Source organism: Drosophila simulans, chromosome 2L (assembly GCF_016746395.2).
Source record: "Drosophila simulans strain w501 chromosome 2L, Prin_Dsim_3.1, whole genome shotgun sequence".
Taxonomy (NCBI): domain Eukaryota; kingdom Metazoa; phylum Arthropoda; class Insecta; order Diptera; family Drosophilidae; genus Drosophila; species Drosophila simulans.
The window spans coordinates 11,384,771-11,400,424 of record NC_052520.2 but is presented as its reverse complement, the minus strand read 5'-3'; the positions used below and the strand labels follow the sequence as shown (position 1 = coordinate 11,400,424).

The 15,654-nt window shown below is 42.3% G+C and overlaps 2 protein-coding genes across 2 annotated transcripts; one reads left to right on the top strand and one right to left on the bottom strand.

The window, feature by feature from the left end:
- The first annotated feature begins 2,700 nt into the window (after positions 1-2,700).
- LOC6731982 (conserved oligomeric Golgi complex subunit 8) lies at positions 2,701-4,842 on the top strand. The gene is made up of 5 exons (XM_039294550.2): positions 2,701-2,872; positions 2,943-3,415; positions 3,474-3,687; positions 3,753-3,934; positions 3,993-4,842. The coding sequence occupies exons 1-5, from the start codon at positions 2,800-2,802 to the stop codon at positions 4,761-4,763; spliced, it is 1,713 nt and encodes a 570-aa protein (XP_039150484.1). The 5' UTR covers positions 2,701-2,799; the 3' UTR covers positions 4,764-4,842.
- A 9,829-nt stretch (positions 4,843-14,671) lies between these two features.
- Positions 14,672-15,528, bottom strand: LOC6731979 (protein spalt-accessory). Its single transcript, XM_002079077.4, has 2 exons — positions 15,410-15,528; positions 14,672-15,353 (listed from the first exon to the last, which is right to left on the bottom strand). Exons 1-2 carry the CDS (start codon positions 15,419-15,421, stop codon positions 14,937-14,939), a joined length of 429 nt encoding a protein of 142 aa, XP_002079113.1. The 5' UTR covers positions 15,422-15,528; the 3' UTR covers positions 14,672-14,936.
- Between the last annotated feature and the right edge of the window lie 126 nt (positions 15,529-15,654).

Below are 15,654 nucleotides of genomic sequence, written 5' to 3'. Positions count from 1 at the left end.
CCATTGAGTAAGAGTTGCGCCACCAGGTGGTGCGGTGGGTGGTGGGGTGAGTCTATTGCTTGGCGGATGTAGCTAAGGTCCAGCAGTGGAGTGGGTGGTCGCTGATGGATTTTCCTGCCTTTTTTCGCTCCCTTTCCTGGCCGCAAAAAAAAACAGGTTTTCCCCCAACAATTGCCAAATAATTGCTATTGCGAAATGTTGTGCAAAAGCGGCTGTCTGCACAGCATTCATAAGAAAAGTGCATAAGTTTGTAATAATGTTGTATTCTACGGTTAAGTTAAAATATCTTTTATATATTCCATGCTAAATCATATCATTTTGTGTGAGTGGCACCCGAAAAAGGAATCGTATCAGCTCACTGCCCTCGATATTTGGGTCAGAGCAAGTGAAAGTGCAAAAATAATAACTGTGGCTGCGGTTGCGCCTGAGAAGCAGGTTCACTTCACTCCAGTTGATCGCAGGTCTGTGCCAGGAAAGTAAAGTGCGTATCGAAAATAAAAGACCATGAATGATTCAAATGTTATAATAAAATCCAGAAATATCGCTATTTCGAACTTATTAATAGGGAAAAAGTAATTGTCTTTCCTAGCAAACTTTCCTCGTTAATGAAATTATACTAAATTGTACCCTAACAATTAACTTTCATGTAATGGCACAACAACAGGTAATAAAATTGTACTTTGTGTAGCACTCAGTTTTAAAAATAGATATAGATTAAATATAAATATATTTATTTGCATCCAACAATTAAAATATATTATAAAACAAAAATCATATAGCTAAACGTTTAAAAAGACGTTAGGTGAGTTACATATAAGCCAGCTTCTGCCACACTTCATTCTTGACTTTTCAACACTACTTTTCTCATTGTCATTACCATAACCAAAGACACACACCAAATAACAAGATGCGTAACTGCCATACATTGGTTTGGCACTGTGCACCCACTTTTTTGGTGAAGTCCAAATTCGCTCTCTTTGACGCTGAGAGCGTAAGAAATCTAAAATAGAATTTGCTTGCTTGTGTGAGTAAAAGAAGAGACGAGAACGCGTATATGTGTGCGTGTTGTGCTAGAAGACGATTTTCGGGTCGAAATCAATTCTGATCGAAGAAACGAATTTACCTATTTACAGTTGTGGCCAATTTCGTAGCAATATGATGAACTAAAATAATAATTAAAAATTCACGCCCTGACTATTTTAATTTTAAAGTTTTTTAAATTCGTTTGTTAAAATCGCCGCTCGAATTAGCTACCGTTTACATATTTATATTTATGTCTTTTTATTTTATTTATATTATGTTATGTTAATTAATTATGTGTAATTTATGTAATAATCGGTACCCATGGAACACCACGGGGAGGCCATTACAATTGTTACAATTGTGGGGTCCTATATTTATTAGACATTTTTCTTCCCACCCAAAAGTGCGCCTTTTTTAAAAATATCAAATTCGATAGACCAAAAAAATAATATAAAACTGAAAAACAACTGAATATAATGCGCATTTTAAATAATAAAAATGGATCATTTACATCCATCATATTAAGTCATATGACTTAATAAATATACTAAATATTTAAAGCAAATACAAAGGAAATTTAACATAAATTTTCCAAAAATAGGCATTTCATTGAGAAATAAATATTTCATAAAAATAATACGTAGTAGAAAATTTATTTATTTATTTATTTATTATGATAGATAGAAAAGTTTACAAATCTGGACTAACTTAGATAGTATAGCATTAGCTACGGGGCTTACAGCTATATTTATTTACAATGTTAATATATCTTAATTTAGTTAAGATCTAATTTGGTAACTAATTGCTGGCTTGTTATGTACAATTGCCTGTTTTGTTTTTAGATTTTGTGGTATAATTAGATTTTTTTGAGGAAAAGTATGAGTTTTTGTATGTTATCTGGATTGGGTTTGCTAAGAAGGTCTAGAGGGTTGGTGTTGTTAAATATATTTTGTTTGGCTTGTAGTAGAAAATAAAAATTTATAAAATAAATAAAATTATGAAAACTGCTTATTGCAAAAGACATATCTGGAGGCACGAAGTGCGGACACAAGCACTCGACAATCATTGCCTTAATAATTTTTCACACGTCGCACACTGAATACTCTAATAACAAATATTCTACTATAGTCATTTTTAAAATTTATTTTGTGATATTATGATTCGGCTATAAATATTTCTAAGCTTTATTTAAATAATAATAACGTTAAGGCAATGCAAAACAAGAATTTTTCGCAATGTGCATATTGATAAAACATAATATAGATTTAAAATCAACGAACTTCTAAGGTGAAGGGCATATTTCGTCAAATTTACGTGTGCACAAATATAGTTGTCTGCTATCACTGTATGCGTAGAAAAGAACTGTTTGCTGTAGCGCTCTCCGCTCTTTCTCTCTCGAACAAAAACTCGAGAGAGCCTGGAGCCACCTCTAGAGCCACGGCCAAAAAATAGTGTCTAGTGTCTTTGCCATAACCATTGCAAAGTGAGATTAAATTTTAAAATGCGTTCTATAAAAAGCTTTTTAGTTTTGTATTGACTTTAGAATCCTAAAAGCCTTTTAAAATGAATTTAAATAGCAATAAAGTCAAATATTCGCGACAATCTGGCAGTACTGGCAGTACACAGTCGATCTGGTAGCAATAAAATCAAATATTCGCGGCAATCTGGCAGTACTGACAGTACACCGTCAATCTGGTAGCACTGCGAACCGCTTCAATCAGCTGTTTTTCACAGGCGTCAACAAATTGGTTATTTTTTAATTTTTAATTGAAAACAATGGACTTTCCGGACAAAATGGACTTGGAGAACGAGAGGGTGCTGAAGCTGATATTCCCCGACGGTGTGCCAGGTGAGTGCATCATTTATAGCCGCCGGAATGGTCAGAGAACTTATGTTTCGTGTGCGACACGCACCATCAGACAATCTGCGTGGCAATCCGGAGCTGGATAACTACCTGGCCAAACTGGGCACCTGCAAGGTGGAGCAGCTGAAGAAGGAGCAGACGCGACTGGCGGAAGAGGCACGCACCATTCTGGAGCAGACACAGGACCTGGCCATCTCCAACTACAGAACCTTCATCACCACCGCGGAGAACTCGCGTTCGATTTTCAGCGAGTTCCTGCGGTCAGAGCAGCAGCTGGACACACTGGTGTCCAAGCTTCCCGACCTCAGTGTCCAGTGCGAACGCTTTCTGCAGGACTCAGCCGAGCTAAATGAGCAACGGCGTCTGAATTCCATTACTCTGCAAAAGAACGCCCAGTTGCTGGAAGTCCTCGAACTGCCGCAACTCATGGAGCGCTGCATCCGCGAGGGCCGCTACGAGGAGGCTCTGGAACTGGCCGCCTACGCCACCCGTTTGGGCCAGCATCAGGGGCATATTCCCGTGGTCACAGTGCGTTGTCCTTGAGCTTAATTTTCTTCATTCTCCTTTAATAAGCGAATCCTTTCAGAGCATTGTGCGCTCAGTGGAAGCCCTGTGGCACACCATGCTGGTGCAGCTGGTTGCACAGCTGCGGACGGATCTCCAGCTGCCCAAGTGCTTGCAAATCGTGGGCTACCTTCGCCGGATGCAGGCATTCGGAGACAACGAGCTGCGACTGAAGTTTCTGCAGGCAAGGGACGCGTGGTTAACCTCTTGCCTGGAGGCTATACCCACTGGAGATGGTTAGTGCAATTCCTGTTAATACATTTAAGCACTATACTAACAATTTGCATCTTGCTCTTCACAGCCCAGCAGCACCTATCGAAAACCATCGAGATTACTCGTATAAATCTTTTCAATATAATCACCCAGTATCGTGCAATTTTCCCGGAAGACGAGGGCACTCTGAAGACGCAGAGTTCTTTAAGACCGCTGCAGGGCGTCAGCTGCAACGGAGACAGACTTTTCCAGGCCTGGCTGCACAATAAGGTTGCTACGACATGACTAGTTTATTTGCATGCACACTACTTTCTGTCTGTTTCCTCAGATCAACGACTTTCTGCAGACTCTGGAACGCGATCTACAGCTAGGAGTTGGCTCCGTGGAAACAGTGCTTGGCCAGTGCATGTACTTTGGGCTGTCGTTTAGCCGCGTGGGCGCTGATTTTCGTGCTCTTATGGCTCCAATTTTCGTGGGCGTGATCCGCCGTCGCTTTGAGAGCAGCGTGGAGCAGGTCGACGATCAGTTTGAGCGGGAACTGGAAAGATTCACTTTAATCAACAAGGTGGCGCTGCACTCTCACGCCCGCAAGCAGGTTGATCCCGAGCAGGAGTCCTACGCGCCGCCCGAAACTCTATTGGATTTCTATCCCCTGGCCGCTTTGTGCAATGGCTATCTGAGCGCCTTGAACGAGCTGCGTCTGTGTGCTCCCTTGGCCTTGGCCACCGACGTTACCCGCTGTCTGCAGCACTCCCTGCAACAGGCTGCTCAGCGTGTGCTTGCCTTTTATCGGCAGGAGCAGCAGGCCTTCGCCGGCAGCGAACGAGAGGCATTTGTTCGGCTCTGCTCATGTCTGGCCTACGACCTGGTACCCTATATTCAGAGGTGCATCCATGGAGTCTTTCCCCCGCAGTCGCTAACTGTTCACTTGGGCATTAGCTTGCTCCAGCTGGAGCAACAGCAGCTCACCTACTTGCAGCAGACTCGCATTCTTGAGCCCTTAAAGCACTTACTGCCGACCAAAGCGCTGGTGCAGCCCCAGGAAAAAGTGATGGAGGCTAAGCCAAGCACTGCGGTGCCTGTCACTGCCGAGGGATAAAGCAGTCCAACGCAATATTAGTTGTTATATATATTCCAATATTTATAAATATACCTACCCTTAAAGGCATAAAGTTTAACTACTATAAACTTTTGAAAAACCCAATGAACTTCATTTAATATGTTTCAATACATAATCTTAATTAGAATCGAACCAAATTCATGGTTTACCATAATACTTCAGCTCACCTGCATAGTAACAAATCCCCAACCATTTATTCATAGACCTAAACAGCCTATTTTGCAAAAGGATGCGCGGTTCTTCCACTAAATCGTTTTGTTAATTTTACAACTTTTCCGGCGAATAAATTCGCGAATGGTTTTCGAGTGGCGGTGTCCTTTGTTCCGCCTGTGCGCTGACCCACTGGGGAGCCCCATTTTACTGCGGGTCGCGAGAGTGTAATAATATTTTTACTTGTGCTACGCCCTACGATCAAAAAGCGGCTCGTTGCGGTTGTCCACCGCCAAAGCCAAAGCCAAAGAGTTGCAATCAGCTCCACGGACTCCCTTTCATCCGAATTTTCCCTCACTGAGAAGCGTCGACATGGCAGGTCGGACTGGGCAGTCCGGAAAATTGGTCAAAACGACGGGGTGGTGGTGGTGGCGGTAGTGCCGCGTCTATAAGCAATTTCGCGAACAATGACTAAATTTCGGGAAAAGCGAGCGAATTTTGTTGCTGTTGTTGTTCCACTGCTGTTGCATCTGAACGAATCTGAATGCAACGCAGTGCGCCGAAAATTGGAAAACATGGCAGCTGAATGGACAACTGGTGGAGATGGGGCATTCCACGTACGGATGCACTGAGCAAATCAAGGAAATCTGGATTTATTTTTAATAAATATTTTTTAAACTTAATCCAATAAGTGGCAAACTTTTGGAGACTTCCAAAAGTGGCATCCATATTTTCTTGTGGCAGGAACTCACTTTTTCTGCGAGTGATTGAGAATGGGAATAGGACATGGAAATAGGCATATACTGCTAGGCATTCGGTGGCGACTCATCGTTCAACGTCAGCGCCGGATGCGTTTGTGGCCACGGCCTTTGTGGGAGTTCCGCTTTTCGAATGGGGGATAGTTCCAAGGGAGTGGCTCAATGGGGGTATAGGTGCTGCAGTTGGGGACTTTGGATTGGGGGCCTCTGTATTTTTAAGTCCACCACTAAATACAAACGAAAGCACTCAAGCACAAGTTGGCCACGATTTCCCAATCGCAGTCTCTCCCAATCTCCGGCCTACTCTGCTCCACTACACACACACACACACACACAAATACGCACAAATAGTCCGTTCGTACGGGCGTAGTTGAAAGTCCGTAGTCCGGACTCTGGACTCGTCATAGTACAAATGGAATTTGGGATTTTGATTGCGAATCGAAATAGATTTTGTGGTATTTGGCAAGCAGTGCGAAACAAGCGGCTAACAACCTGAGTTGGTGTGCGTGTGTGTTTGCGCTGCATGTGCGTGTGTGTTCGTTTGTTACTTTGGCATGGACAACACTGCGTATACGCGCTTTATACCGTCCGTTGATTGATTGAGTTTTCGAGGCCTTTTACACGCTCGCTGCCTTCGTTTTTGCCAGCCCCCCGTTTATTTTGCATTTTTCCAAAGCTCCACTCGCCACATTTTCACTACCTCACCCCCTCGTCCACCCCACCCAACCTGGCCTGTTTGCATTTGTGCCTGTTTTTGCTGGCCGCTTGCTTTTCGGTTCGTTTTAATTCGTTACCAAGTTGATTTTGTTAACCTGAAAAGCCGATTTTCCACACCTGAAAAGTGTTGCCAACAAAAAATTGCCGGCGAGGCAAAAAACTATATATATAGTTGCAGCTTTAGCGGCGGTGGTCTTAAATATAAGACCAATATAATTCAAATAAGTAAACCGAAGTGTAAGCGGTATTATTTCAATTGAAAAATAATATTGAAATATGACACAGTTTGAGAGATTGTTTTATACATATTAATTTATTAAAATCATATAGAGAGACAGTTTTTGGATATTGGTGTTAATTTTAAGCCCTATTCAATAGATTTTATAGATTAGATACTAACCTACATATGGGTATAGTCCATTTAAAAACCGCATAAAATCGCATGGGCAATTTAGATCGCCAAATTCAAGGACTCGAGCTACCTCATGTGCCAACCCTTGTTCACTTTCCGAAAATAAAGCAGGAAGTTGAGGTCCTGTGTGTGTGTGGGTGGTTGGAGGGCGACGCGACGCTGCTGTGCCATTGTCCGGCTGCTAATTTATCGGGATAATTGCCAAATGACCAAATGGGGAGTTTTATTACAGTTGCCAGCGGAGTGGCGAGGGGAGCAGGATCAGGACTGACGAGCGAAGCACAAAAATGGCCAGACAACGATGACCGAGGGTAAGCACCCCCCAAAAAGGACGGACACATGTGTTTGCCCAGCTCAATGTCCACTGCCCTTGGCGCATTTTTAATTGTAATTCATAAATTACATTATTTACCGACTTCGGGGCAGGTTAGTTAATGATGCTGCCATTTGGGGATTGCTTTCTGCCCTTCGCTCCACCCAAAAAAAAAAAAAACAGCTAGAAATCGATAAGCTCCACTTTCACAAAAATGGCGTCTCATAAATGTCAACTGAGAGTCGTAAACTGCCAGCGAAATTGAATTCGCCACTTAACACCACAGCGCCACCTAGGGGGCGTATTCCATTCTGCACTGATTCAATTTGGATACTTTTACTTATTCAACTTATTCGTTATGCAAAATTATTGCCGCCGCGTATTGAGTAGCACAAAAATGCAAAGGATGAAAAGAAAGCGTGGAGCTGTTCAACCAGTTGGAAAATACCCTGGGAGTTCTGGGCTATGGAGTGGTTTTATATATATGTAAATTCGCAAACAAATCACTCGAGCTTGCGAAATACCCTTAGGGGAATCCTTTAGTTATCCTTTAGCGATTTTTCAAATAAACATGCAACACATTTTTTAGAAATACCCTCCCCGCCCCTTCACTGAGCCAGCGGCTGTCAAAGTTTGACGCGTTTTTCGGGCCAGCATCAGATTTCCCCCTTTTTCAAAGCCAGTGATGCCGTGGGTAAAGGCTGAATGAAGCTTAAGTAGCTAGAATTAGTTTTTAAAAAAAGTGAATGGTTTTTATTTTTTATAAGATTTGGCCAAGAAGTAAGTCTGTTAGTTAACATCAATTTTTAAATAAACTTAATTAACTATATTTAAAGCAATTAAGATTTATGTCAGACTCAGGCAGCACAAATATGTACATATTTTATTCAGGTGTTGTTAGTTTTGAATAAATACAATCGTTTGATTATAGGAAATAATACCCCCATTTGGCTCAAAAATATCCAAATTTTCAGCACAGTTGCTTTCGTGTGATGATGCTGATACTCCTGTGGATACCGATACCGATAGCGATGACAACGGGCGGAGTGCGCCTCGAGGACTTTTTTGGCTGACATGTGTGGGCGCTTTTATAGGCTAATGGCCTGAGATGCATGCCGCGGGCCAAACGCCAGTGACTTTGACGGATTTTCCGAGCAAATTCGCTTAGGCTTGCCTGATTAGCTTCTGGGGAATTTGCAAACGCATCTTCAGGGGAGCGGGAAATTTAATTTTGATGAAAACTTGATTTGTAAAACTATGCATAGATATGTAAGACGTTTTACATGTAATAATCTGAAATTTTATAGGTATTTGTATCTTTTTAACTGCTTGAAACTGTTTTTGTTAAGTAAGTTAAGTACAGTTTTGAGAAGGTGGATATAAATAATAAAATATCCCACCAATACCTTAAGCTATATAATATAAATACAACCGATTGAACCTCTGTAAACATCTGTGAATAAATAGCCACCTGAAAATCGCAAAGTATGTTTTACAAAGGAGTAAATGATTCTGAATATTTTATGTCTTTTGTGGATTAGCAATTTCTTTCAGTGTTGTTTGTCGCAGAACAGGACAGCCCATGACTTAATTAGCGAATGGCGGGCTGGCAGCCAAGTGCACAGGAATGCGCGTCATTATGACAATAGTGGCCACCCACCCACTTCCGAACACCACCCACCACCCAGAATCCACCACACCCCACCAACGAACTTAAGCTCGAGGGCAAACAAAAAAAATGTCGCGTTGCAACAAAGTTGAGCTCGTCTCGGCCCTCGCATTTCCAATAGTTTTCTATGGCTGCTCCTCAGTTTTTTCCTCAGCTTTTCCGCTTTTTCCTTTCATTTCACAATTTTTATTTCACATATCCAGAGGTCTGTGTGGGTGTGTGTGTATATTATATTTCTGCAACGCGAACCAATAACCATCGAGCGGGCAGCTGGAGACGCTGACGCTATAGAATGCCATTGGCTCCGGGTCTCATCCTCGCTCCACATTCCCAGAGCACCCGATGACCTGATTCACCTGTCCGCACCCGGCTATCTTACGGATACCAACGGCGGATGGCTCCTTCTCTCTATATATGTATTTTTTTTATTTTTTTGTTTGCCCACCCGATTTCTTTGTATTGTGGTTATGATAGCGAACCTGACGGTGGGTGGCCACATCCCTCCACGACCGAGCATCCTTAACCTCTGACCCCGGCCGCCTCCTCTAGTTTCCTTTCTGTGGTCCAGAAGCAATATAATTTATTGAAGTTCTGGCATTTTTCAAAATGAAATTCTTTTTAACGATGATTGAACTACGTACGTGTGTGTGAATCCACGGGCTTGAGCCGGTTCTCCTTTTGTTTGGGTGGAGGGGGGCGCTTTGGTTGGGTCTAGCACGTTTGGCCTGTCCATTGAACGCCATATTATTGGTCGATTGAAAAGTAAAACATTTTTTATTATCCGCACGTGTGCCAGCTCCCATTCGATCCCCCTCCTTGCACCCTGTTTTTATGACTACAAAAAAGGAGAAGAATATGTGTAAGATGGTGGAAGTTGGGCGGTGGGCAGTGGGCGGTGGGCGGTGGGCAGTGGGCGGTCGCTGAGTGGGCGTGCTCTGACCACCTGTCGTGGCAACGGGCATCCATAAAACTTTCGACCCAACTACCCCAGGTGAGCTCATGGTTTTTATGATACCAACGCCCAGCCACCGCACCACCGCACCACCCAAAAACCTCGACCCACTTTCGGTTCCTTCATATTTGATAAGCACGTTGGCGTTCCTTCTTTTTTTTTTCCATGGGTTCCTTTTACTGTTGCGCCCCATCAATATCCCTCAGCTGCCCATCTCTTTCACTCCCTGCTGGGCATCTCCTTCGCTCTCTCTTACTCACTATATTTTTTCCCTCTATTTCCTGCTGTTTGCTGTGCACATGTATGTATGTGTGTGTGTGTGGTTATAAAAATATTTCATTCAATTTTTTATTTCTGTTGGCGCTTGCTGCCTCTCTCTCTCTCGCTTTCTTCTTGGTCAGCTAGTCGTTGCCCTCTCTATCGCACTTCGGCTCCAGCAAGTCCTTCTTCTGGCCCTTCCTCCATCTCGCTCGCACTCGCTCGTTTTCGTGTCCAGCGATTTATTTTGCCGAGCCAGCGGACCACACGGTTTCTCATTTTTTTCGCAGTGCCTGTGTGTGCGTCGCCTTTCCTTTTGTTATTTCGTTGTCCTTTGCTCAGGTCGGCGGTGTCCTGTACACTTGGCCACCCGCTGAAACACCCACAGTGCCACCCCCTCAACCACACCCCCTTTTCCAACCCAACCTACGTCTTCAGCTTCATAATTTCCCGACCTGCTGGCTCGCTCTTCCTCTAAGACAACTTTCTCACTCGCACAGTGATGGGAAACTACTTTGTTTGGATTTCGGTACAAAATTCGGTACCAATATTTTAAAACTAGAAATTATGTGTTGGGAAAAATTTGAAAGAACCTCTCTTTTTTCCTAACCACCTATTTTGATAATTAATTTTAAGATTTTGAAAATTAAATATTGTTAGCTGACACTTTTAAATGTCCCCACTTGCATAGTCGTAAAACAAGAACCTATTTCCTTACTGAAAACCATTACACCTCATCACCAAGCTGGTACCTTTTATGCTTAAATGTAGTACCTTTCGCACCACTAAGTGGGTGGTGCTGGCGAAGGAATTGCGCGTTTTCTCCTCAAATATTTCTGCGGCCACTGCTCCTGATTGCCAGCTCCTCGATTTGGTCAATGTGTGGACTCGTTTCACTTCGCCGCCGCTCAGCTAAGCTGAGTTCTCTTTGGTTTCGCCTCGATTGGGTGATATTTTCGCCTACAGCCACCCATTCCGGCCATGTTTGTTTGCACTTTTATAACAATGTTGGTCAGTCCGGGCTTAGGCCATGTCGTGTGGTTTTCCTTTAGGGTAGACCGACGAGATGAGTTGGGAAGAGATGGTTGATGGATCCTAAAATATGATGTCATACATCAAAAAGATTGGGTGTTGCCCCGAGATAAAAATATATATACTTATATGACTTTAGAATATAATTTAGATACTATTATTTACTACAAATATTCTTGGTACTTTTATTTAATTCAGATACATCATTCTCTTACCATCAAAGTTTTGACAAATTTGGTACATTTTCTTAGAGAACTTCCATCAAGGCCAGAAGTCCCCATATCGCAATTGGGTTACCAATTGGATAATCCTCCCCAAAGATGACTTTATTCTGTTAGCTTGAATACCAGATGAACAGCGACCTAAAAACTAATTAAGCTTAGGGCTAAATTAAGTCGTGAAAATAGAAGCTAGTCATATATATATAAATATGTTTTCTTGGACGTGTAGTATATCCATTTGTGGCAATGTGTTTATGGCAGACAAAGAATAACAAAAACTTTTCCATCTACCCACGAGTGTGCTCTACATTCAGTCCGTGGCCACTCTGTTCTGTTCTGTTCTCTGTGCTAGTTCTGGCCAATTTATTTGAGCCATTAAAATTGTATGATAAAGCGAGTCCATTAATTGTGTTGCTTAATTTTCGTTTTAACGCATTTTATCAAGCCAAACAACGAACGTCGTATCCTTGGCTCTGCCGTGGCCATCTTTCGAACCCCACTGCCATCCCTCTCCATAAATGAGGTTCTTAGCTGGTCTAATGTGTTTTTATTTGCCGCTAAGGGAAATCGATGGAGTCCAGTCTAGGAGGCGCTGACATGCCATATGCCACATGGAAGTAGCCACGGACAGGATAAGATGCTCAGTGATCTATGTGGGAGATTTTAGGGGTAGACACTTCGACTAAAAAGTATCTTCAAGGTACTAAGATTACACTAAACACCTAGATAATAAATAATCGTGCAAATAGGGGAAGCATTTGTTTTTGTTAGTATTTAAATATTACATATTTTAAGTAAATGAATTCGTTGTGATAAAAACGAATAGGAACATGTTTTTATCTTTAGAAATGTTTCTATTATTCTGTGTCTGTAACAGAAGATTATAGATGCAAGGATATATAAAAGGCGTTGACCATTGATAGTCGATCTCGGAGAAGAATAAACATTAAAGGGGGCGGTGGGGCAGTTTCACTCTGTATTCCTTGTGCACGCTCATATCTTAACGGTTTTCGTTTATTTTCATATAAACCCACATATATACAGCAGAATGGTGTGGGTCAGAAAGTGTGTGAGGGGGAGGTGGTGCTATATGTGGGTGGTGTGGTCTTGGCCGGGCTATGAGTATATATGATTTTTATTGTTATTGTTTTGTCCTTTTATGATGTTGCACGTATCGCAGTAACTTTGCCCGAATGCTCATGTGTACGTGTATCTTGCGAGTCCCTGGCTATATCCCACATAAATACAAACACACTCGATGGCACGTATATAAATAGAAGAAAAATCGAAGGGAAAACGAGAAAAATGAAACAATAACAAAGCGTGCAGTCTCGAATAAGCCACCCACCCATTCCACCCAGCCAGAAACTCCGTATTCCCCATTCGGTTATAATTGGGTGGCATTGAGGGTGCTGCCGCCGGACTCGGTATTTCACCCCCAAAAAATCGCTTTCTTTTCGCTTGTTCCCCCTCTTTTGTTGACTTAAGCGAAATTTGCTAGTGTGCGTGCATGTGGGTGGGTTCTAAGGGCTGTTTACCCCCGCGATCGCCCCCATTTCCGTTGTGTTTGTGGTTGTAATTTGAAGCCAGCGACAACCGAGCCTTGTTGGGTTTTTTCCTTCGAAAAGGAGGGTGTATGGCACGTTATGGATTTATGATATATATACACATAACTTTATGCAATAAGCGCAGGTTCAAAAAGCCCTTCCTGTGGTTGGCTGAAATTGTTGCTTGCACTTCCGATTGGCTGGGAAAATCAAGCAAATTCATAATTCCAGCGGTCACTTCATAATTCCCCATCCCAAATGGCGTCGTCGCACATTGCGTATGCGCAATATTAACCAAGGCTTGGAGAAAGGGAAACTTTGGCTGGACTCTAGGTGAGGTCATCCCATTTCCACTTTCATCTAGTTATCTGATCCAAAAGAGGGGACATAATATTTCCATTCCTATTTCCTAGTACTCCCATTTCATTTTTATTGCTTCACTTCGCCTCGGCTTGATATGTTTCCTTTTTCCTCCAGCGGATAGTCCTGCATCCCCATTGCTGTTATTGGTTTCCACTTTTTTATTCCCTTTGAACTGGACACGGCTACATTCTGCCCTTTCCCTTCACATGTGAGCGACTTTTTGTATTAAATTCCCTCCTTTTTGCCATCTTTTTTATTTAACGAGGCTTCGGTGAGTTTTTCAGTGTGCTTCTGAAAAAAAGTAGATTTATTATAGATATTTTATAGTACGGACTGAGTTGTTCAGAGATGAAGAAAGCGAAGAAGAAAGAATATTGTGGCTACGGGAAAGTTTCGGCACTGAACTTTCGTTTTGGTGCCTTATGTAAGGGGTGCGGTCTTCAATCTAAAATATAAGCTTAAGGTTCATACTACTAACTATAAAAGCTAAAATACGAAATTTGATATTCCCTATTGAATACTGATCAAAATTTATGCACAGCTCCTTTAAAATATAATTATAAGATTTTTAAAACATTAAAATTTCTATAATCTTCATCCTTATCTATGACAGTGTATTGGGGACCCAATTCGCACCTCTCAGGTGAGTGGAATATTTTTATGCCATTTTTATTTGTCGGACAATTTCTTCTTGCCTCTCATGGCATTTTTATTCCGCTCTTATTTTGTTGCAAATTTTTTTTTCACATTTTTATGGCGCAAATTGCCAGAAGAAAAAGAAGCAGCAAGAAAAGTGAGCGACGCAAAAACAAATTCCCGCAAACTAAATGTGTTTGTGGTGTTTGATAGCGTCAGCAATGTTGCCGCTTGGGTGGGTCACCCTTTGGCCACCACCCACTATGAGCCGCCCCGCTTTTCCGGGCCACTTTTTCGCTCTCCTTCGAGAAAAAGCGCGAGCGAGTGGGAGAAAGCAGCAGGTGAAGTAAATGGCAATAAAGGAGAAAAATTAATTTTATCCTTTCCATTTCCGTTGTTGCGTGCATCAGTGTGTGTGCGGTTTTCCTTCTCGCTCTTTCCTTGGCCGTGTGGGTGGCAGTTTTTCCCGCACATTTTTTTTTTTTAGTTTTCTTCAGCTTTTGCATTATTTTAACGTGTGCTCTTTTTTCCCACCCTCACCTCGACTCTATTTTTTTCCTTCGTTATAAATCTTGAGGTTGAGCACTCGACTGGACGCCATTTTTTATTTTTCACCTTCAGCCCCCACCCACACGAACCCCACCCTCGACCATCCCCGGCCCCATCCCCTTTTAGTCGGACGTCGCTTATTTTTCAATTCTGTCAGCTGCTTTGGTCAGAAAATGTCGCTGGGGAGCGGTCGACGGCATCCTTTTCTCCGATTGCAAAAGTTGAGATGGGATGTGTGGGGTATATATACTTGTATGCTATCTGCAAAATAATTTATAGATGCCTCAACCAAAATGGACAGAGTAAAGGGTTCCGTTTCCTTATTTACTTTTTTATTGAGACTCCGTTTTTTTCATTTTAGATACTGAAATTCAAGAAGGCACGTTGTATGTTGGATCTCAAGGGGGTTTTAGATAAACAATCACTTTTACAAATCAAATCTGGACATTAGATACAATATAGACCTCAGGCTTTTTGAAGAAACAAGCAGGGGATTCTTAAGAATTCACGGTGGAGAAATATAGTATTACATTCTTTTTTTATCATGGGTATTCTTATACAAAATAATATTTGTGCTAATGTCTATGATGTCCATGATGCTCGTGGTGTCCATGGTGCTCATGATGTTCACGGTGATGCTCGCCATGATGTTCCGGATATTCATGAGGATTTCCATGAAAATGGCCGGACTCAACTGGATTACCTCCATGGAAATGACCAGATCCCACAGGATTTCCGTACCCGGGCTGATATTGGTTTGGAGAACCTTGTCCAGCGAATCCTCCTTGACCCGGGTGGACTCCTCCCTGACCAACTCCTACCTGGCCGCCAACTCCACCCTGTCCGTTGAATCCTATTTGTCCACCAAAACCTGCTTGCCCGCCGAGTCCTCCGAATCCTCCAAATCCTCCTTGTCCTCCAAAACCTCCTTGTCCAACTTGGCCGAATCCATTCTGAGCAATAACAGCGGTCACCAGCGGGAGCAGAGCAATCTATAGGTTTAAAATTATTATTATTAAAATAAGGATTTCTAAGTTAGAAGACGCACCAGTAGTTTCATCGTGGCAGAAGTTGCAGTACTGAGACCAGTTTAAAATTTTTTTGATTTTTATACCACGATTTGGTAATTTCAAGTAGGTAGCTGAAAGGTATTCTACCTGTCTGAGGGACTTAAGTGTGAGGTCTACCTGTAGAAGAAAATCACAGAAAAGTATTGCTCTCAACATCTGGTTAGGATGGAAAATAAAATAAACCAGTTCATTGGAAGAGGGGAAATGGAAAAACAGAAAGAAT

Excerpts from the sequence above, each read along its gene's own strand:
- LOC6731982 (XM_039294550.2), top strand. The coding sequence starts at position 2,800 with ATGGACTTTCCGGACAAAATGGACTTGGAGAACGAGAGGGTGCTGAAG. Across the intron at positions 2,873-2,942 it reads ATTCCCCGACGGTGTGCCAG|ACAATCTGCGTGGCAATCCG; the intron begins GTGAGTGCATCA and ends ACGCACCATCAG. Across the intron at positions 3,688-3,752 it reads GGCTATACCCACTGGAGATG|CCCAGCAGCACCTATCGAAA; the intron begins GTTAGTGCAATT and ends TGCTCTTCACAG.